This window comes from Manis pentadactyla, chromosome 4 (genome assembly GCF_030020395.1).
Source record: "Manis pentadactyla isolate mManPen7 chromosome 4, mManPen7.hap1, whole genome shotgun sequence".
Lineage (NCBI taxonomy): Eukaryota > Metazoa > Chordata > Mammalia > Pholidota > Manidae > Manis > Manis pentadactyla.
Genome location: NC_080022.1, coordinates 183,676,235 through 183,698,402, shown reverse-complemented (window position 1 = coordinate 183,698,402; position 22,168 = coordinate 183,676,235). Strand labels below are relative to the sequence as shown.

At 50.3% G+C, this 22,168-nt stretch overlaps 1 protein-coding gene across 2 annotated transcripts in view; it reads right to left on the bottom strand.

Moving 5' to 3' along the window:
• Positions 1 to 12,080: 12,080 nt before the first annotated feature.
• Positions 12,081 to 22,168, bottom strand: part of TTYH2 (tweety family member 2) — a 36,789-nt gene continuing 26,701 nt past the window's right edge. The window contains exons 11-15 of one of the 2 annotated variants that reach the window (XM_036900059.2): positions 20,669 to 20,811; positions 19,799 to 19,984; positions 19,268 to 19,346; positions 18,714 to 18,760; positions 12,081 to 13,996 (exon numbers count right to left, since the gene is read on the bottom strand). In XM_036900059.2, the coding sequence (XP_036755954.2) occupies positions 13,981 to 13,996; positions 18,714 to 18,760; positions 19,268 to 19,346; positions 19,799 to 19,984; positions 20,669 to 20,811 (471 nt within the window). In that variant the 3' untranslated portion in view covers positions 12,081 to 13,980. The remainder of the gene's footprint in view (positions 13,997 to 18,713; positions 18,761 to 19,267; positions 19,347 to 19,798; positions 19,985 to 20,668; positions 20,812 to 22,168) is intronic. The other variant, XM_036900058.2, reaches the window with a different exon arrangement.

Sequence of the window (22,168 nt, the reverse complement as noted above, 5' to 3'; positions counted from 1 at the left end):
TACATGGACTTCAGAGCCCCAGTCCTCTTCAGAAAATCTCCCACCCAACCACCTGACTGTCCAAAAGGCTTACCCATTCCCAGAGTGCTCGGTTACTAGAATCTACCCTCCCTCACTCTCTGGGGGTCCCTCTGGAACCTCCTGCCTCCACATCACCCCAGGATGGGGCTGGGAGCCCACCTGAGAAGGGAGAAAGCCAGACCACTTCCTCCATAGACAGAATAATGAGGCCTTTGAGAAACCCTCTGCCTGTGTTCCTGGTCATGAAAGTGGGGGACTGGAAAGCAGGCTGGGCTGGGCGCTGACCTCAAGTCCTGGCCCTGCCACCAGACAGCTGCTTGACCTTGACAGAACCACTCCATCATTCCGACACCTGACTTGTCAGCCGGGATGCTGAGAAGGTGAAATGCAAGCACTCCAGTGTTCAAATGCAAAGCCAGGAAGCATTGTCTCACTGATGCTAACTGAGGGTCTAAGAAGTGCAGTGGTCAGTTCCCCAAAATTGCTCTTCAACTCACCCCAAAGAGACCTTGACCACTTTGACCCTTGTCACATCAATAGACTCTGTGGGGTGCTCCTCAGTAACTTAAATGGCTGGCCATCTGCTGGGGTCTGTCTATAATATACTATGGAGTTTAGCAGAGCCATCTGTTCGCTGGCCACTCCTAACCCCCAGAAAGTATGCCTTTGATGGCAAGTTCCCAAGGCTCACACTGCGGGTCTGTGGGGCTCCTGGGGCTGCACAGAGCCCTGGGGAAAAGGCTGTAGGATGAGTGGCTGGGAAGAGGGGGCTGGAGAAGATAACTGGGCAAGAGCCTTGCCGTGGGAGGACCTACCTGAAGGTCTTTCCACGCCCAAGAGTTTAGGTTCTTGCCTGTGAATGGGTGTTGCTATTTTTGAATGAAAAGGGAAAATGCTTGGATGATGTTTCCCCTATTTTAGGTCAAACTCATAGGCAGATGTCAAAACTTAGAAATATATGAAAAAAGTGCAACAGAAATGCTAGAGGAGTAATTCACTTTACCAAGCAAACTTGTATTGGAGTTTTTGCCCAAGAATGCCCTCTGGAGCATTCCAAATGATTCTATTAAAAAAAAATCTAATTACATGGACTTTTCTAGGAATTAACGGATTGTATGAATGCCAAATTGCATGCTTTACATTTGTTCAGATTATAGTTTCCATTATTTCACTTGCTTATTCAGCAAACATCAAAACTATGAATAATCAAGATAGTGGGGTACTGGCATAAAGATAGATATCAGTGGAACAGAACTGAGAGTTCAGAAATAAACCTTTATATTTATGGTCAGCTGATTTTTGATAGAGGCACTAAGGCCACACCCTGGAGAAAGATGGTCTTTCCAACAAATGGTGCTGGGAAACTGGACATTCAAGTGCAAAAGAATGACTGCAGACCTCTCCCTCACACCATACATAGAAATTCTCGCAAAATGAGTTGTAGGTACAAATTTAAGAGCTAAAACTACAAAACTTAGGGGCAAGGACATAGAAAGGGAATCTTCATGACCCTGATTAGGCAAAGACTTCTTAGATATGGCATCAAAAGCATGGTCCATAAAAGAAAAGAACAATGACAAATTGGACTTTGTAAGAATGAAAAACTTTGCACTTCCAAAGACAACATTAAGAAAATGAAAAGGCAGGCTGCAGACTTGGAGAAAATATTTGCAAATCCTGTGTCTGAGAAAGGACTTGCATCCAGAATATTTGAAAACCGACTGGGTCCTGGGGTTCTGGGCGCTGGGAAGAGCAGTTACAGAAACCTACACTGCCTGCCCACCACAACCCGCAAAACAGCGCAATTCTCATCCTATATATGTATATGAAGAAACTGAAGCCCAGAGAGATTAGATACCTTGTGAAAAGTCCACAGTGGGGCCAGGACCCGGCACATCTGGCTCTAAATGGAGAGTCTTAGTGTTGGCTACTCATTTAGAAGCAGTCGGGGGGCTTTATAAAGTCACAATGCTCAGGCTGAACTGCAGACTCACTAGGTTCTACTCTCTCCGCAGTATTTTTAAAAATTCCCCAGATAATTCCAGCATGCAGCCAAGGTTGAGAATCACCAATTTAATGTGAGGGTTCTTAATCACTCAGCCAGAACTTTTCAAACCTGAGACATTCATTCAAAATACAGAGATACCAGGCCCCCCCTGCAAATGCTGGTCTGCATGTCTTAGAGGGGGCCTAGCAATTTGTGCTTTCCACAATCACCCCAGATGAATATTATGACCAGGCATGTGTCTAATATACCTGCCCCTCACCTCCAGGGCTGCAGGGAACCAGACCCATAGGTCCTGTCTGCTGACCACGGAGACGTAGGGCCGAGAGCTGCGAGACAGCCTGGAAGCATGTGTCTGGGGTGGCATTGGGCCCTGGAGCAGCTGGGGCAGGATGGGGGTGGGAGGGTTTGCATCCACAGTGTTCCTTGAAGAGTGCACCACCTCATCCCACTCCCAGCCCCAGGGCAACTTGACCTGAATCAGACTGGTAGAAAGCAGTGTATTCTGAAAAGAGAAGTATGTTTTCTGCTTTCTTGTGGTTTAGAAACTCTTCTACCCTAGAAGCAATGGCTTGGCGGGGCAGAGGGTGGGGACACGAGCCCAAGTTGCAGCAGGTTGCTCTAATGTGTTTATTCTATATGGACAAGATCAGGGCCTTGTGGAAAAGAATCACATTGAATTAAATTCCCCCCTCTGCCAGCACACTGTGGAAGTACAATGGGGCTGCACCTGCGTGCCTGTCTCTCCCTCATGAAAAGACAATCGCTCTGAGACAGCCTGCTCTTAGGGGACAGGAGGAGGCTTGAGGGCACGAGAGAACTGCAGGAAGACAAAAGTAGCCTCTTTGGCCCAGATCTTATTTATAACGGCTTTGCTTTCCTTTGTGGTGCTTCCCAAGGCCACGCCAGCAGTGAGAACAGAGGCATTGTTCTCTGTCTGGAGGCAGACAGAGGGGACATTTGGTGACAGGAAGACAGCTCATTCAAGGACCCAGAGCAGGCTCTTTCTCACAAGCTGGCAGGGCGTGAAGACCTCACAAGGTCAGAATAGGGTGTCTCAGGAGGTCCTCCTGCCCTGGTGAGACAAGTGCCATGGGGGTGTGTGGGGCGCTTCCCCAACAGTGCTGTCTGCAAAGAGGGCTGCAGAGGGAGGCAGGAGTGGTGTCGCTGCCCTCTGGGAGTTTTGGGGAGGTGATCACCTGCCTGTGGGAACCTAGAGACCCAGAGGCAGGCAGCATTCTGCAGTGAGTCTCAAACACAATAGTACTGGAGACGTGCCAGTCTGAACATCAACCGTCTCCTGCATCCCGGGGGCAGTCAGATGGGAACCTTCACCAATTACAAAAACAAAACTCTTCCTGTGCAATGCTAATGAGCGAAGTGATTCCTGGAAAGAACTTCCCAGCTTAAGAGCAAGTTCATTTTCCAAGCCAGGGGTGAGGCTGAGGGAGCTCTGGGAATGAGTTCAGTGTAGCAGCTTAGGGAGGCAATGGAAGGTGGCACCAGGCTCCACGGCAGTAGAAAGACAAGAACATTTTCCTCCTCCTGTGGTCCCTGGGGCGGCCCCCAATCTCTGTGCCAGGGTCTGATGGCCTCTGTGGGACACCTGGCAGGGCAGAGGCATGCAAGGAGACCTTCCTTACTCCTTATGTCTGGGTGCACCTTGTAAACTTTGGGGTCCTAATGTTACACAGAAAGATATGAGTGGGATGAAAAGAGGGTGGGGCCCACCAAGAACTCAGGGAGTTGATCAGATAAAGCCAGGGAGCCAGAAAGGACTCACAGAGATGACGCCCTTTGCAATGTGAGTTCATTCCACATGCTCTGAATCTGGGCTGACCTGGAGACTCCTGCTAGCTAAGGCAGGTGAGATTAGGGCAGAGACCTGGGACAAGCATCATGATTAATTTTCCTTAAAAAATGCCGAAATATGAATAGCATAATAAGAATAAGAAGTACTTATCTTAAGGCCAAGATTCCATTTTAAAAGAGAATTGGGCAGTTAGATTCCTGGACTATTCTTTGGTAATCTGCCAACAACTTATCTTAAGGCAGGGCAAGCAGTCAACTATTATGTTCCCAGTGCTTGGGAGTAGCCACTATCTTGGAGAACAGGAAGTTTATCCTACAGAATTATCTAGAGGACTATAGATAGTGACACATGGTCTTTCACTGGAGATAGACATCATAAGACCACATGACAAGCCTGTGACTCCCCACCAACCCTTTATCCCATTCTTCAAAGCCTTAAGACAAAATCCTAAGTCCCTAAGTGTGCCTTCTCTCTGAGGTTGCCTGCACTCCCCTTGCTTAGAGTGCGTTTTTTTAAGAGATTTCTTATTGCTCAACTTATTACATAGTTTCTGTTCTTCCGGTGGTGTCTTTGTCACTTTGCTATTTCATTCTGTTTTCCAGACTTTAAGCACAAGTTTTCACTCCCTGTCCTATTTCAGGTAAGTAAGCGCCTCTGAGAGCTCTGATTTGAGCTTGCAAGTTCCCGTCAATGAGCTTCCCCTTCCTCTCTGCTTTATTCAAGTAAACCTGCATTTGTCCACTTTGACTCCGGCCCTGTTCCTCCCTTAGAGTGCATTAAAATAAAACTCGTGCTCCATTTCACTGTTGCATCTCTGCCCTTCAACTCTTTGTTGCGGTGGGACACGCACTGAGGAGAACTAACTCACCCACTAACACTAAGGGACTCACTTGCCTGCAAGAGGCCTGTTTCCCTGGGATCCCCCCCACCAGCCTTCCCCGGGGGAGGCAGGGCTGCAGACGCACTCTGGGGTCAACCTGGGTGAGCTCCAGGCAGGCAGAGGGTGAGGACAGGGAGAGGTGGGAGGGGGTCCCCAGAACTGGAGGGTGACTCTGGCCAGTGTTCACCTGCTCTCCCCAATACAAAGCTGTCTCCTTGAGAAAAGACTGGGGTCTTTTTACTCAGCCCCATCCCAGTGCCTGGCGCAGAGGAGGAGCCCAGTTCTCCCTTTGACACGTGCCGAGGAGGTGAATTGTGACCCTCCCCCCAGGGCACTGCGCCTAGAGCACTCTCTCTCTCTCTCTCCTCTTCCTCTTCTGGTTTGTAAAACAGCACAGCCGGGTGATGATCTGAGAGGGGAAAACAGAGTCTGAAAACTGGGAGGAGGCAACTTCGCGGTTCCAGAGAAGGGGATCAACTTTGAGCTTGTGGGAAGGACAAGCCGACCCGGTGGCCTGCAGCTTGACACTCCATGGGCTGAGGGATGCACCGAATGATGCATTCAGAGGACCTGCCGCCTAGTAGGTGATCAGTCACCAGGAACTTGCATCCCTCCGTTCTTATCAGAAAGTCCTCCTCTTCAGAGGCCCAACCTCAGGCCACCCCAGCCAGGCTGTTCTCCCCATCCATTCAGGGGCAGTTCCTTTAGGCCTCCCGCCGCCTCCAGGAGAGGGTGGTGTCAGGACCCAGCTGGCTGGGAGCGGGCAGTGCAGGAGGCAAGGCGTTTAGAACCTGCAGGTCCCGGGACTCGGGGCGTCCTGAGGGCAGGGCGGGCTAATGGGGCGGGGGACCCTCAGAGCGCGGGTCCTGGCGTCCGCCGGCCGGCAGCGCTACCCCAGAGGACGCCCCGCGAGGAGGTTTTGCGCTCTCGGCGGCTACCCTCAGGGGCTCTCCCCTTCTCCCTCCATTCTCTTCAGCCTCACGTCCTTCCGGCACCCGCCTTACCTCCGGTCCGCTCCTCCTGCCGCCCGGCCGCTGGGGGAGCGCCGCAGCTCGGTGCCCGCTTCGGGGCTTCTCAAACGGCTCCGAGGCGCGCAGTTTACCTGTTGCCTAGCAACCCTGGCCCGGCCCGGGTCGCGTGGCGGCGTGGAGGGCGCGCGGAGCACGTGACCTCCCGTCCCGCAGCGTAGGAGGCGCTAGTCAAACAGCTGTAGCAGTAAACGTCTGTAGATTTTTGCCAAGGCGCTTTTCCAAGACTACCGATATGCCCTGAGCAAGATCGTGAGCGTGCGCATGGTAGTCAGCGCCTCCGGGGCCCTGGCCCTGGTTGGTGAGGCCCACTCCGCTGTTCATCTGCTTGTGGTCTGGCAGGTCGTTTACCCGCCTTCCTTCAATCTCCTTGTCCACTGAAGGGGAATTATAACACCCAGCCTCCCCTCTGTTGCTATGTCCCCTGCTCTTTGTATAATAACCTTAAGTATGTCTGCACCAGCGTGGAAACCCCTGGAGAGTAGGGGCTGGCTAGGTGTATCCACCTAGCTAGGGGCTTAGTTGCGTGATTGGCACTTTGTAAACATGGATTCATGTTCACTTCGTGAATGAATGAATGAAATGAGATTTTTCCTGGGGTTAAGGCAATGAAATGGGATAATGTAAGCTAAACGGGATTGGGGGCTAGAAGACTTGAGTTTGAATCCTGGAGGGCCCATTTACTAATCCCATAACTTTGGGTGAGTTACTTTCTTTTCCTAAGACTCAACCTTCCTGTCTGCAGAGTGGGGGGACAGTGATAGTATAATTGGGAGGGCCAAGCGAGAAGACGTGGCAGAGTGCCCAGGCACATGCTGATGGCAGAGTCTGCGCCCAAACACAGGCCAGCTCTGTACTTCCTGCTAACCTGAGTTCTGGGATGGGTGCTAGAGATTTGGATTGGTGTAGACAAGGGGTGTGTCATCCAAAAAGTGGGATTTGGGGTTGGAACTGGACCTTGAAAAATGGGGAAAGGAGTGGGAAGAGCTTTCCAGATTCAGGGGAGGGCATGACATAAGCAAGGGTGGGGTGGTTGACAGAAAGGTATTTTGGGGTTGGCACATCATAGTGGCTCATGTTGACAGCCCTGGAGGGAAGAATGAAAGAGGAATCTGCAGAGGTCAGCTGGGACCAGTTTGGGGGTTCCTGAGGGGCAGGCCAAGGCACCTGGCAGCCTCCTGTGGGTTTTTGGAGCTGTGAGATTACAGGGAGAAAGCAAGCAGCTCACTCCAGAGCCCAAGTTCCCTAACCGTGTCTTCACCACTACCCACCCACTTTTAACTGTGCAGGTGCAACAAAATTCCCAGCAAGGTAGCACTTTGCCCACCCATGCTAACAAGCCCCTAGGGACTGCTGCCACCAAGGGCCCCTCTGCTCCCCCTCCCACCAGCCGAGCAAAGGACTCCCTTGGGTAGGTGCTGAGGGCGGGTGGTGCAGGAGCATCTGAAAGCCCCACTGAACCCGCTTTGTGTAGCCAGAGGCGAATCAGACGCAGACGGTGTTCAGAAGGAAGCAGATGGACTCCACAATGGAGCCTTGGAGGGTTGGGAATGCAATCATAGACACCCTCCTCCACCCACCCCCAGCTCTGGGAATCTGAGGCCCTCTGCACACACATGATTCCCTGGCCGGAGAGGTGAGGGGAGGGGTAGAAAAGATGCAGAAATGGGAAACATTGAAAGGGAAACTGCAGGCACCTTTCTCATATCATTGCAATGATTTATTACAGGCTCACTCGGGCCTGTGTGCTTGTACCTGCCTTGGGCAGCTCTGTTCACGGGCCAGTCACTACCCCCTTGGCAGGCCCATGTCAGCCGCCCTGGGAAGCCAGCATGAGTGCATATAATTAGGAATATGAACAAGGATCCAGTTTAAAAAAGTGTGGTGCCTCTCAAATCTCTGCCCAATCACAGCAGAATCAGCACCTGAAGTTCTTTGCTGAGAACAGCCTCTGGCCCTGGACATTCCCCAGGCCAGTCCGTAATCCTTCACCCTGCTGTCCACCCCTCGATTACTTTTCCAATTTTTAAAAATTGTGGTAAAATACTTATAACACAAAGTTTACCACCTTAACCATTTTCAAGTGTGCAGGTCGGTGGTAGTAAGCAAATGCATATTCTTGTGCAACTATCACCACCATCTGTCTCCAGAACGCTCTTCCTCTTGCAAAACTGAAACTCTGTCCCCATTAAACAATAAGGCCCCGTTTCCACCTCTCACCCACAGCCGCTCACAACCACAGTCCTACTTTCTGCCTCTGTGGTTTTGATAACTCTAAGTACCTCATATCAGTGGAGTCAGTGTTTGTCTTTTTGTGAGTGACTGACTTCACTTAGCTTAATATCTTCAAGGTTCACCCATGTGGTAGCATGTGTCAGAATCCTCTTCCTTGTTAGGATTGAACAACATTCCGTTGTATATATACCACATTTGGTTTATCCATTCAGGCACTGATGGGCACGAGGGTGGTTTCCACATCTTACTATTCTGAGCAAAGCTTCTATGAACGTGGCTGTACTAATATCTTGAGATTGTGCTTTCAACTCTCTTGGGGAAGTGGAATTACTGGATCATATGGGAATTTTATTTATTCAATATAATTTATTAATTTTTATGTTTTTGGAGAACTACAGTATTGTTTTCCACAGCAGCTCTACTGTTTCACATTCCCACAAACAGTGCACAAGGATTCCAGTTTCCCCACATCCTGGCCAACACTTGGTTATTTTCTGGTTTTTTGATAGCAGCCATCCTAATGGGTGTGAGGCGGTATCTTATAATTTTGATTTGCATTTTGCCGGTGATTAGTGATGTTGACCTTATTTTCATGTGCTTATTGGCCATTTGTATATTTCCTCTGGAGAAATATCAATTCAAGTCCTTTGTTTTTGAAAATTTTTTGTTCTTGTCAAGTTCTCTATATTTCTGATATTAATCTCCTGTCAGATACATAATTTGCAAATCTTTTATCCCACTTTGTGGGTTGTTTTTTTTACTCTGTTGATGGTGTCTTTTAATGCACAAAATTAAAAATTTTTCATGCATCCAGTTTGTCTATTTTTTCTCTCATTGTCTGTGCCTTTGGGGTCATGTCTAAGAAGTCATTGCCAAATCCAACATTGTAAAGCAATCACCCTATGTTTTCTTCTAAGAGTTTTATAGTTCTAGGTCTTACACTGAGGTCTTCCATTTTGAGTTAATTTTTGTATATGCTCTTAGGTAAGGGTCTAACTTAATTTTTTCTTACGTGTATATCCAGTTTTTCCTGCACCCTCTGATGAAAAGACTGTCCTTTCCCCACTGAATGGCTTTGGCCCCCTTGTCAAAAACCATTTGATCTTATATGTGAAGGTTTATTTTTGGGTCTGTTTTATTCCATTGGTCTGTATGTCTGACTATACCAGCATCACTCTCTTTCAATTACTGTAGCTTTCTAGTATGTTTTGAAATCAGGAATGTGAGTCCTGCAACTTTGCTCTTCTATTTCAAGATTTGTTTGGCTACTTGGGTCCCTTGAGATTCTACAATTTTAGGATGTTTTTTTCTATTTCTGCAAAAAATGTCCTTGGGATTTTAATAGGGATTGTGTTGAATCTGGTGATCATTTTGGGTAGTATTTTCATCTTAACAATATTAAGTCTTCTAATCCATGAACATGGGATGTCTTTCCATTTATGACTTAATTTCTTTCACCAATGTTTTGCAGTTTTCACTGTACAAGTCTTTCATTTCCTTGGTTAATTCCCAAGTAGTTTTTCATACTTTTATAAATAGAATTGTCTTTTAAATTTTCTTTTCAGATTGTTCATTGTCAGTTTAGATTTACAGAAAAATTATAAAGATACCTTTGATATGGCTGGAATGTTTATGTCTTCCCCAAATTCAGATATGGAAATTCTATGTTATAGTTTTTGGAGGAGTGGCCTTTGAGAAGTGATTAGATCATGAACGTGGATCTCTCATGAATGGGATCAATGTTCTTATAGAAGAGACTCCACAGGACTCCCAGGGACACAGAGAAAGGGTGCCATCTATGAACCAGGACACCTTGCCTCTTTGTAAATTCTATGAAGTCAAGGATCACAGGTGCCTTAGATACTTCTGTAGTCCCAGGATTTAGAGAAGGTGATGTACTAGGCCAGGGGCCAGCAAACCGTAAACTACTGTAAAAGATAGTAAATATTTTAGGCTGTGGATTAAGAGGTAAAATCGAAGATGTTTTGTAGATACGTGACAAGAGAGAAAACCAATTCCTATACATTTTTAACAAAATTCAAAATGTTGTATTAATTGACTACAATTTTTTTGTAATGTAATACTCTATTAGTGAGAAGAATGGAATTCTTTGGGGAGGATAACATTTTGCTTGATTGAGGTTCAGAATTAGTGTTCGCTACCATCAAATTCAGTTGCAAATATTTGATCACTAAAAAACATTAAAAATGGAAAAACTATCTTACTACACTGATGGGCAGTGACTGCAATGGGGTATGGGGAGGACCCAATAAGGGTGAATGTAGTAACCACATTGTTTTCCTTGTGAAACCTTCGTAAGAGTGTGTATCAATGATACCTTAATTTAAAAACAATGTAAAAACTATATTCAGAGTCTGTACAGGGCAGCAGGTCAGGCTGGACTCCCTGCCTGGTTTGCTGGCCTCAGTGAAGCAATCAAAGCATTTTCAGTTACATGATTGGAAGGGGGAAGAAAGGAAAATAAATTATCCTGATCTGGGTACATCTGTCAGTGGCACACCAGGGCTCTTGAGTGTTGTTACATCAGCAATTTAGCAGAGAAGAGGCAGCAATATTCCCTCCACCCTTCTCCATGTACCTCCCTGCTCCCCCACTTTGAAATGTGAGACCTGGAAGCTTTGGAGGGGGGAAAACCAGAGGAGAGTATGGCTTAGGACAACTGGAGATGAGTCAGGTTCGGAGAAGGTTTTATCCAGTCTGTGGGCCACTCCATGTGCATTGGCCCTGAATGACTGACTCAGACATATGCCTGTTCTTGGCAGAGGGTCTGCCTCCCAAGGGGCCTAATGGGGTTCATTGCTCTTTCTCTCTGGGAGTAGACTCCTGGGTATGGAGACGTGTTTGGGGATGGTAAGGCAGAGCTGGCAAGCTGGCAGGCGGAAGAGGGGCATGCCTGGCTGGGGGACCTGCCCACCCCACACCTTCTCCTTGGGTGAGAAATTGGTACAGGCTGAGATAGGAAAGGGGGTGACACATGGTGATCCAAATTCCCCCTGAGCTTGTGCCCTCCCCCGTGGTCCTCTCCCTCCCTCCTGCAGGGCCTGCCCCAGCTCAGGGCTCACTGCAGATTGGAGACAATGAAAGCTTCCAAAGCGAAATCTCCTTTGGGTATTGAGCTGCAGTTACCTTAAAAAAAATCAAGAGTGGTTCTAGAAGAGTTTCTCTTCCGCTCTTGGTCTCCTGAGATAAGAAAGGAGCTTATCCTGCAGGATGGGGTGGGGGAGTATTTCCATTTCAGGGACACCCGGGTTCTGATGCTCAGCTCTGAGGGATGCACAGTCTGAGCCTGGCATGTTGCGCTGCACGGGGCACTCTGCATCTCGTCTCAAGTGCTCCCAAAGGATGCATATGCTGCTCCCTTCAGGGAGTTCCATGAAATGCTGTCAAACACCTGTGAAAAGCACAGGTGCTGCACAGAAGAGTAAACAGTAGCTTAGGGCCATGGGCGGACAGCTGGAGTATTTCCTACCAGCCATCCCAGCTGGCTCCGTGGTTCACAGACAAATGAGATACTGCAAAGAATGCATGAAGAATGCAGTGTGACTTGGGAGCCCCTGCCTGCCGGGGGAGGCACCCATGGAGGTACAGAGTTTAGGAAGCAAGTGCAGCTGGGACTCACTGCAAAGCCGGGGAGGTGGCCTGCTGAGTGACCACTGGCCCAACCCCTAGCATTGCAAAGGGGCCTGGCTTCGGTTCTGGGTTAGACACTCGCTCGGAGTCCTTATCCCCTCTGCACCTCTGCTGGCTTATCTGCAAAAAGAATGACCTGTGTTGTGAGGTTTGATTAACAATTAATGTAAACACCTGGGGAGGTCCCTGGTACATGCAGGTGTTCAATAAATGCTATTTATTATTAGCAACATTAAGGGCAATGATCTTTGGGGGAACTTTGGAGAAAGACTAGGGCAAAAACAAGGTCTGCCCTTGGTCCTGAAGAGTAACTAGAGGAACCATGACATTCAACAGCCCCATATTTCAATACTCGCACTGAAATCTGCTTTGAAGCCCTCACCCAGCTGGAAGGGGTTGGTCAGTACCCCAGCTATTCCCACAGTGGAGGAAGTTACAGACTGAATGCACGTTTTAGTACAAGTGGTTTATTTCTCCCCAGGCAAGGGCACAGAGGTGTGCCCACCTGGCTCCTTCAGGAACCCAAGGGATTCTACTTTAGTTTACATGCATTAAAAACAACTCTCTAGTCACCAATGACACATTAAGAAGCAACATCTTGACATTGCAGAGTTCCTCTCTGTATGCGGCTTGGCCATAGGTGTGCTTGCGGTACATGGTATGTATAGGTTAATGCAGGTGAGAGCCCTGGCTGCCCAGTGGGCCCCATTCTGTCCTGGAGGCTCGGCTGGGGTCTGAGAGCCACTCTGCTGTCAGTGTTTTGACAAGAAGGTGGCGCTTCCAAAACGGAAATGGAGTCTTTGTCCCAAGCCATACCACCCCGTGTCCCTGGCTTTGGTGTGCAAGGCTGTGGGGTCATCAGTATTGCACACTCTGAGTTGGCAGGAGGTTGGAAGCACCAAATACCCTCATCCTGGACCCTCAGTGGGTAGGATGGTAGGTCATTATTTCCTCCTGGTCAATACTCTTTTCACCTTCCAGGTACAGCTTGGGGGCCTAGGATCACAGGTGGGCACAGGGTGTAGCGAGGTGGAGAGGAGGCCTGACTTCAGGTCAAGACACAATTGTCCCACTTTGCTAAAACTTTTTATAACAAACTTATCTAAAGATAAAGGGAGGGGACAGTTGACTTGGGCAGTCCCTGGACCAGGGCACTCGGCTCAGTTTTCTCTTAGTTCTTTCCTGTCTAAAAGGGCCTCCCTCCCTGAGTGGGATGAACCCATATCCCCGTCAAAGAGCAGCTTGAGACAGGATGTCTCACTGATCTTTATTTTGTTTAAACCCCCCCCCCCCCCATAGATCTTAAAGAACTGGCTGGGTGCTAGCAAAATTTGCTAAAGCAATGGTTTGCAAACCAGGTGGAAGGGATAAGCCCCCAATCTATTGTAAGACCTGGATGTTCTAGGAGTTTTAATTCTTTGCATAATCAAAATATTTAAAACATTGGGAAAAAAAGGAGTTTAAAGTTGCTTTCAAAGTGTCTGCTAATACCTGAGACTTCTCCTTTGTGTGGTGAACAAACTCACAGTACCGATTCTGCAGTGGAGCTGAGGCAACGGAGGGTGGCAGAAAGGCAGAACATGGCAGGCTGTCACCCACATTCCCATGGGGTCCCACCGTGGAAGCCCACCGTGGAAGGCATGAGCTTGCGGTCCCCCTGCTCTGCAGCCCCCAGTCACCTGCTGCAGAGCTCTTTGCCGCCTTCCCTCTGTGCCCAGCTGGGGATCAGTGACATCGCTTCCCTTAAAAGCATCTTCCTCTCAGCCCTTCCACCTTGACCTGCAGGGACATGCTGCCCATCTGTGCAGCCAGGAGGAGAGAGTGACTGAGAGAGAGAGGTCACTGGGCTTCTGGCCATGCTAACAGGAGGCACAGTCCTGGCAATGGGGACCTGGAGAACATACACCAGGATGGTGGCGCCTGACCCGGCCCCTCCTCACTGCCACCTCCCACCTGGCGAGGGTGGAATGTAGGGGTGAGCTGAATCAGGCTCCCATTTAGTGATGGCCAACCACCTGGGGGGCATTTCTGGTGTGGAGAGGAGGCCAGAAGAGGGAGAGGCTGGCCCACGTCATGAGTCTCCTGTCCGCCTGGGCCTTTGGTCGGGAACCGCACCAACCCCAGGCTGATTCTCCCTGAATCTCGGCCACTCCTCTGCCTGCCAATCTCACGGCCCTGCACGCAGTCTCCAGAGGCCTTTGGTTTCTATTAAAGAAACGGGGCTTGTATTTGCAGTAATTAAAAACCAAACAGATTGAGGTGACCGGAACCCTGAAGGTGTGTTAGGCTGGAAACTCATTCCCATAGTGCCTCAGGTGCTCATCCGCCACGGACAGGTAGGTGGCCCTCATGCTGGGGGAGTACTGTGGGAGAGAGAAGAGGGGACAGTCAGAGCGGGGTCACACCACGTCACCAGTTAAGCTGGACACTGTACTAGCACAGGGCCAGGAACTTGGGGAATGAGAGCTGGGCCAGCTACCGCGGCCAGGCTCCAAGTTTTAAGCACAGGTATCGTGGGGAGTGGGGGGAGACTGCAGTGGCTTGGGCAGGCGTCACAGCCGGCAACGCTTCCAGCCCTGGAGCCACCAGGAAATGTGCTTCCAGCCTCAAATGCAAGGTGCACGCACAGCCCGGCCATCCTCCCTGTGCCGTGGCTGCCACATCCACTCGAGTGCACACCACCAACACACAGGACGGCGTCAGGGCGCACAAGTGCACTTAGGAGCCTGCCCAGTGAGCAGGCCAAGGGCATAGGCCCATAGACTCCGAGACCCAGATTTGAACCCAAGCTGTGCATTTTACTCGTTTCATAACCTTGTCTCCAACATCTCCAAGCCTCAGTTTCCTCACTTGCAAAATGGATTTACGAGCACTCAGCACTTGTATGGAAAGGATGAAATGCTACAAAGCAGCCAGACCCCTAACACAGCTTGGCTGGGCATAAGAAACACTTGCGGAGCCTAGAAAGACCTGATAGCCAGGTCACACCCAGCAATGTTTTTAAAAATTGAGGTGAGATGCACATAACATAAAATGAGGCATCTTAAAGTACCACCAGCATTTTTTCAAACAGCTCTTCCAAATGGAGCCAGGTTGGACATGCGACGACCTGACAGTAGGTGCTCTGCAGCTGCCAGCCGCTGCTCCGCAGCCGAGACGGGGCTTCTCACGGGATCACACCCTGCCTCGTGGGACCTGTGATTCTGCATTTCTAACAAGCTCCAGGGGCTGCTGGTCTGTTGACTCCGAGTAGCAAGGCTCAGCAGGACCCTGAGTGTCCCAGGCCACTGGGGAGGGAACAAACGCTGCCAGCTGGTTGTGGGTGTGTCCGAGCCTGAGCCAAGGTTCTTTAACCCAGGGGTTCTCAAGCCAGGGCAATTTTGCACCCCCAGGGACATTTGGCCGTGTCTGGAGGCATCTTCGGTCATCACCACCGGGGGCTAAGGAGTGGAAAGCACTGCTGGGACCCAGTGGGCGGAGGCCGGGGCTGCAAGCCAACACCCTGCGGCACACCGTCACCCCGTGGAGGCTGAGGAAGCCTGTGTTGGGGCAGAGGTTCTCCCAGGGGCCCTCCCGACGGGCAGCTTCAGCCGTATCTGGGAGTACGTTAGAAAGGCAAATCCCAGGGCGCAGCCCAGATTTTCTGAATCAGAAATGGGGGTGTGTAGGGCGCAGTGGGGGTGACAGCCAGTAGCCTGTGTTGTTAACAGGCCCTCCAGGGGATTCTGATCCATGCTCAAGGGCAAGAGCCTCCTCCCTGAAGCAGCATTTCCCAACCTCATGTGCTATAAGGACCACCGAGCTGCCTGTTACACTTGAACTTCCCAAGCATCTTCCCTGGAGATTCTGTTTCAGCGAGTCTCCACAGTGAAGTCCGGTGTTGGTCTTTTTAACAATTGCCCGGGTCATTTTTGCCCATCAAGCCTAGGACAAGGGGCCCGGGAGGACAGGCGGCACTCCTGGAAGGCAGAGCCTGGGGAAGACACATTTCTAGTCAAGGGAATAGGCTGTACATTCGAATCGCCTTGCTTAGCATCACCCACTGTGGTGAAAGCCGCATGTGTGCCAGAGATGGAGCTGGCAGAGGGACGGAGTGGTCCATCGTCAGCCTCGCCGAGTACTGGTGAATATTTAGAGCAGGCACAGGGCAGGGTGCGGAGCGGCCACCAGTGCTGTTAGGGTGGGGGCCCACACCCTCAGCGGCAAAGTGGTCCCTTTAGGCCCCTCCCATGGCAGGGGGTGAGGGTCTTCCCTGGGGCAGGTAGAGCTCGGTGGGGCAGGGGAGCCAAGTCTGCAAAGCAATCAGAGTTTCTGGGCACGTCTTAATTCTAGCGAGGCGGGTGTGCTCTGACCTTAAGCCTTGTGAAAAAGGTCAGTTCTTGATTCTGCTCATGGCAGGGAGAGTGGCCTGACTTTTTCAAAACAGAAGGTAATCTGAAAATTATTTGTATTTGGCATCACAGGGCATCGAGTAATTGTTTTTTCACAGCAACAGATTTCCTCTAATTATGTTGTGCTCAGACTAATATTAAAGGCAATCTGCATTCTTGAGCCTATAGCAGCTGGTGGGAAGAGAGGGAACCCAGGAGGCTTCTGGTTAGAGAAGGAAGCCTGGTTGGGATTTAAAACGTGCTGCCTCTGAATGCAGGCTTTGGCCAGCCCCCTCACCCTTCCTGAGGAACCCCGAAAGTGAGAGTGAGGCACGAGTCTAGCGCTGTTTATAAAAGGGCAGCAGGTGAGGCGCTGTGGGCAAAACCAAGGTGAGATCATGTCAGGGAAAGATGGACGTTTGGGGCCGGATGGCTCTTTGAGGGGGCGGGTGGCTGTCCTGTGCTGTAGGAGGCTTAGCAGCATCCCTGGCCTCCACTCACTAGACGCCAGCAGCTCCACTCCCAGTTGTGACAATCAAAACTGCCTGCAGACTCAGCCAAATGTCCCCTGGGGGGTGCGGTGTGAAATCACCGCTGGTTGAGAAGCCCTGCTCTCAGGTCTGGTTTGAATGCCATGTATTGTCTCGGACCTGCTCAGATCCCATCGAGCAGCAGGAACAGTTCCTGCCTCCAGGTCCCAAAGTCCTGTATGGCACTTACTACAAGCTGCTTTCTCACGTAGATCACACACTTCCAGAAGCCAGGTGCTGGAGTCCGCCCTCTCAAGCCCTGCCACTGCTTTCTCGACCAGCCTTACGCAATAGTCTAAATCCTTTGTTGTCATTTCAACAGTCTTTACAGCATCGTCACCAGAAGTAGCTTCCATCTCAAAAAACCACTTTCTTTGCTCATCCGTAAGAAGCGACTCCTCACCCACTGAAGTTTTCCCATGAGGTGGCAGCGGTTCAGCCACATCTTCAGGCTCCACTTCCAGTTCTAGCTCTCTAGCTGTTTCCACCACATCTACAGTGACTTCCTCCACTGAAGTCTTGAAGCCCTTGAAGTCATCGATGAGGGCTGGAATCAGCTTCTTCTGAACTCCTGTCAATGTTGATATTTCGACTCCTTCCTCATGAATCATGAGTGTTTTTAATGCATCTAGAATGGTGAATCCTTTCCAGGTTTTTTATTTACTCTGCCCAGATCCATCAGTGGAATCACTGTGGCAGCTACAGCCTTATCACATGTACTCCTTAAATAATAAGACTTGAAAGTCAAAATGACTGCTCGCTCCCTGGGCAGAATGGACACTGTGCTGGCAGGCATGAGGACAACATCTCCTAGTCCCCCTCCACCAGAGCTCTTGGGTGACCAGGTGCATTGTCAATGAGCAGTCATATTTTGAAATTAATCTTTTTTACTGAACAGGTCTCAATAGTGGGCTTAAAATATTCAATAAACCATGTTGCAAACAGATGTGTTGTCACCCAGGCTTTGTTTTTCCATACCTAGAGCACAGGCAGAGTAGATTCAGCATAATTCTTAAGGGCCCTGGGCAATGAATGGTAAATGAGCCCTGGCTTCAACTTAAGTCACCAGCTGCATTAGCCCCAACAAGAGAGTCAGCCTGTCCTCTGAAGCCTTGAAGCAGCACTGACTTCTCCTCTCTAGCTATGAAAGTCCTAGATGACACCGTCTTCCAGCATAAGGCTGTTTCGTCTACATTGACAATCTTTTGGTTAGCGTAGCTGCCATGGTTCATTATCTCAGCTGGATCTTCTGGATAATTTGCTGCGGCTGCTCCATCAGCACCTGCTGCTTCACCTGCACTTTTCTGTTACGGAGACGCTTCTGCCCTTAAACCTCATGAACCAACCTCTGCTAGCTTCTGACTTTTCTTTGCAGCTCCCTTACCTCTCAGCCCTCCCAGCATTGAAGAAAGTTAAGGCCTTGCTCTGGATTAGGCTTTGGCTTATTGGAAGGTTGTGGCTGGTTCGATCTTCTATCCAGACCACAAAAACTTTCTCCACATCAGCAATAACGCTGTTTCCCTTTCTTTTCATTCACATATTCACTGGAGGAGCATTTTTCGTTTCCTTCAAGAACCGTTCCTTTGCATTCACGATTGTTTGGCCCAAGGCCTAGCTTTCAGCCTCTCCGGGCTTACAACATGCCCTCCTCACTCAGCTTAACCACCTCTAGCTTTTGATTTAAAGTGAGAGACGGGCGGCTCTTCCTCTCACTCGAATACTTAGAGGCCATTGTAGCATTGTTAATTGGCCTGACTTCAATATTACTGTGTCTCAGGGAGTAGGGAGAAGGAGGGAGAAGGAGAGAGATAAGGGGGAACACCCAGCTGGTGGAGCAGTCAGGACACACATTTATCAATTAAGTTAATTATATGGGAGCCGTTCATGATACCCCAAACAATGACAACAGTAACATCGAAGATCACTGACCATACTGACAAATGGCAACGCCCCCTATTGTGGTAAGCATTTTGTAATGTATATAACGGTCAAATAGTTACTGCGTACACCTGAAGCTTCCATAATATTGTATGTCAACTGTACTTCCATAAAAAAATCCCTGGTCACTGATAATCATAATACAATAATAATGAAAAAGTTTGAAATACTGTGAGAATTACCAAAATGTGACAGAGGCATGAAGACAGCAAAGCTGTTGGAAAAGTGGTGGATAGACTTACTCAACGCACAGTCGCCTCAAACCTTCCGTTTGCCAAAGACACAATATCTGCGAAGCGCAATAAAACGAGGTATGCCTGTAAACCTTTTTAAAGGCTAAATAAGGCTCTTGCTTTACAATCCAGCAACGTTTTCTTAAGGTTCTGGGAGCATCTGTTTGCAATGTAAGCATCAAGGAAGACAGTCCCCGTCTCCAGGGCAATTAGCGAACACTGACAGCCACCCCGATTACCCAGTGGATTTAGGATGAGCTAATGACAAACGGTGCTGTGGAGCCCTCTTGCCTGAGGACAGGTGCCGTATATCTTGAGGGCAGCTGTGCCATGGGGTGTATCTGTCTGGCTCTACGGGTGAGCTTTCTGTCTTTGCAATCGCTTCAGTGAATTGCCTGCGATGTGCACGGCAGGCTGGTTTAAAGGTTATTCGATAATAAAACTGTTTCACTTTTTCTACCTTTATGGAGCTAATTCACTGGGTTGGCAGGAGATCTTATCTTTAATGATTTCCCTAGCAGGGGCCATAGCCATGACTTTGCCTCCCTCTGGAGCCCAGTTACCGTGGGGGGAGGGGAGCCTCTTCCGATGAGTGGCACGTTCTCATAGCGCGGGTTCCCACCGAAGAGCACGGCCTGGTTCCTGCGGGGCCAAGAGGAGAGCTCAGGAAGGAAAGGCATTGGTGGGGCGGGGGGGATGCACTCAGATTTCTGTGGGTGGGTCCCCTGGGTGTCCATATGGGAGTGGGCAAATGGAAATGGACCACAGATGGGGCGGAGTGTGGGCAAGAAGATTCGGGAAGCAGCACTCCGGGTGGCCCAGGGGAGAAGCAGTAGAGGGGGCGCCGGGGCAGCACAGCCCGGACTCATCTGGATGTGCAGGGCTGAGTAGATGCTCCCTGGGGGGCCTTCCCGCCAGGCAGCCCATGGCTGCAGTGGGGGGCACACGGCTTGCCTTTGATGCCTTCTTCCCTGCCTGGCTTCTGGACCCCACGTGCTATCTGCACACCCCACTCCCCGAGGGCTAGGAGGGGAGGCGCTGCCCCAGCCAGGAGCTGGGGAGGCGGGAGCAAGGCCCCAGGAAGGCTGCCGTACATGTACTCCGAGACGGGGGCATTGGAGACGGTCTGGGCCGGGGGCTGCAGGCTGGTCTGGCTGCCCAGGCCACTGCTGTAGCTGCAGAAGCTGCGAAGCTGCCCCCGAGGCGGGTTGTGGGCAGCGATGCGCCGGGCCTGGGGGTTGAAGGGGTCCTCATCGTCGATGTCATCGTAATCCCTGTCCCTAGAACAACACGTAGGATATGGCCAGTGGTGAGGGGCGCGGGAGGCTCTGAGGCGGTGGAGTCCTGGCCTGCTTCCAAATCTTTACTCCCAGAGCTCTCTCTCTGTCACACGTCTCCTTGAGATTCTGAGATTCCTCTAAAACGTTTCGACAGCCCTGCCTCATGCAGATCACTCCACCCATTCCCAACTTCACACCCACCTCCTCCAGGCAGCCCTCCATGGTGACCCTGTGCACACTGACACCCCCCAACTCTGCTTCCTCTTGTCTGATCTACCCTTAAGGTGCTGAAATACCACCTCATCTCTATCTCCTCAGTGAGACTGTAGGTGCCCTGATAACAGTGCTACAATCTGTCCTTGTGGCATTCTGGGGGTATGCTTCCTGGCACCAAAAGCTTTCATCAACAACTCAGGCCACACAGTCCTGTGGAGGAAGAGAGGACAAAAAAGGGGTGCCAGGTGGTGGCAAGATAGTGTCATCATCTTCAGCCTGGAACCTCCTTTTGGGTGGTTCTGTCTAGACTCTCAGGGATGTTTCTGCAGAAATCCAGCCAGCCTGTTGGGGCTGAATGTCTGGGGCCCCTGCTGCCTAGTTCTGCCCCAGGTTCTCAGCTGTCTGGTCAGCCACAGAGCAGAGCCCCCACCTGCTCCCACAGGAGCCCACCTATCCCTGGGCACCCACCTGGTGGTAAAGTGCTTCCAGGCCTGTGGCCCCACACAGATCATGGTGGAGAAGGCCAGGGTGGCCAGGAGGGAGAAGAGGCCGAGGTAGAGTAAGCCCTCAATGCCATCGTAGCAGATGCCAGTGAGGGCGTCCAGGTAGTCCTGGAGGAAGAGGAGGGACACGCAGTTGGAAGGGAAGTGGGGGCACAGCCTGGGGTCGGAGCTCTTCTCTGGAAGCCCCTCTGCTCCAGGCTGGACACAGGAGCTTCTCCCTTCCCCCATCCCAGGCATCTTATACAGCCATTAAGGGCCCATGCTCTGGAGCCCACACATGGGGCTTCTTGGGTTCATGCTATGAGCATTTGCTGAACCCTGTTGTGTGCTAGGCATGGGAGGGCTGGCTCTGAATACGACCGATGCAGTTGTAGGCAGGCAGGGGAAGCGAGGAGACAGGAGTGTTTAATCTGAGGCCAGGACGACAAGAAGGAGCAGAGTATGCCCAGAGCAGGCGAGGCAGAGGGGATAAGCTTGGCGTGCTCAGGAAAGAACACTAGGCCAGCAGGAGATGCGGTGGGATGGCACCAGACCATCCTGGGCCTTTCAGGGCAGGCAAGAATTTTGCATTTTTTCTTAAGGTGATGGGAAGACATTGGAGGTTTTGGGAATGGAAAGGATGTGGTCCAACTCATTTTTAAAAAGACTGCTCTGGCTGCTGTGTGTGAAAGGTCATGGGTGGTAAGGGAGCAAGAGAAAGTGGGGGACCAGTTAGCAGGTCCTACCTGCCCCCAGGGGAGGATAGTACTTGGATCATGGTGGAAGTTATGGAGGGAGAGAGAAGTGGATGTACTCAGCATGGAGTTGAGAGTCTGGTTGCTAGCACTTGCTGAGGTATTGCACGTGGAGGGGAAGGATGGGGGGCACAAGGGTGACTCCCATGTTCTCAGCTCTGAAGTCAGACTGCCAGGGTCCTGAACTCAAGCCTTTCACTTGACAGCTCTGGAATCTTCAGTAAGCTACTTTATAGATACACAGATATTTAGATATTTACATTTGTGTATGTAAATACATGTGTATCTACCTACCTACCTATAAACACACACACACACACACACACACAGTTTCCTTATCTTTACAATTTTCCATGAAATCACATGTATTTCACAGTATAACTGTGAGGACTAAATGACGTATTGGATACAGAGTGCACAGAACAAGGTTGAACACTGAACCAAGTGCTGAATCAGTGATAGCCATGATCATTACGACGACTATTTGCTTTAAATCCGCCTGGGATGTGAAAGCTGTCAATATACACTGGCTGACTGCTTGGGAACAGGGGGCTCACATACTCCCAGAGTGTCCCCTGCATTCGTGTCCATCTGATATTCTGAGGTCCTGGAGGGGTGACCCAGGCAATGAGAGTGGGCATCTGCTTGCATCCCAGGGAGATGGATGGGTTGACCAGATGGCCGGGAGTCTGGACAAAGAGGAACAGCCTCCGTTCCTCATGGGGGTCAGT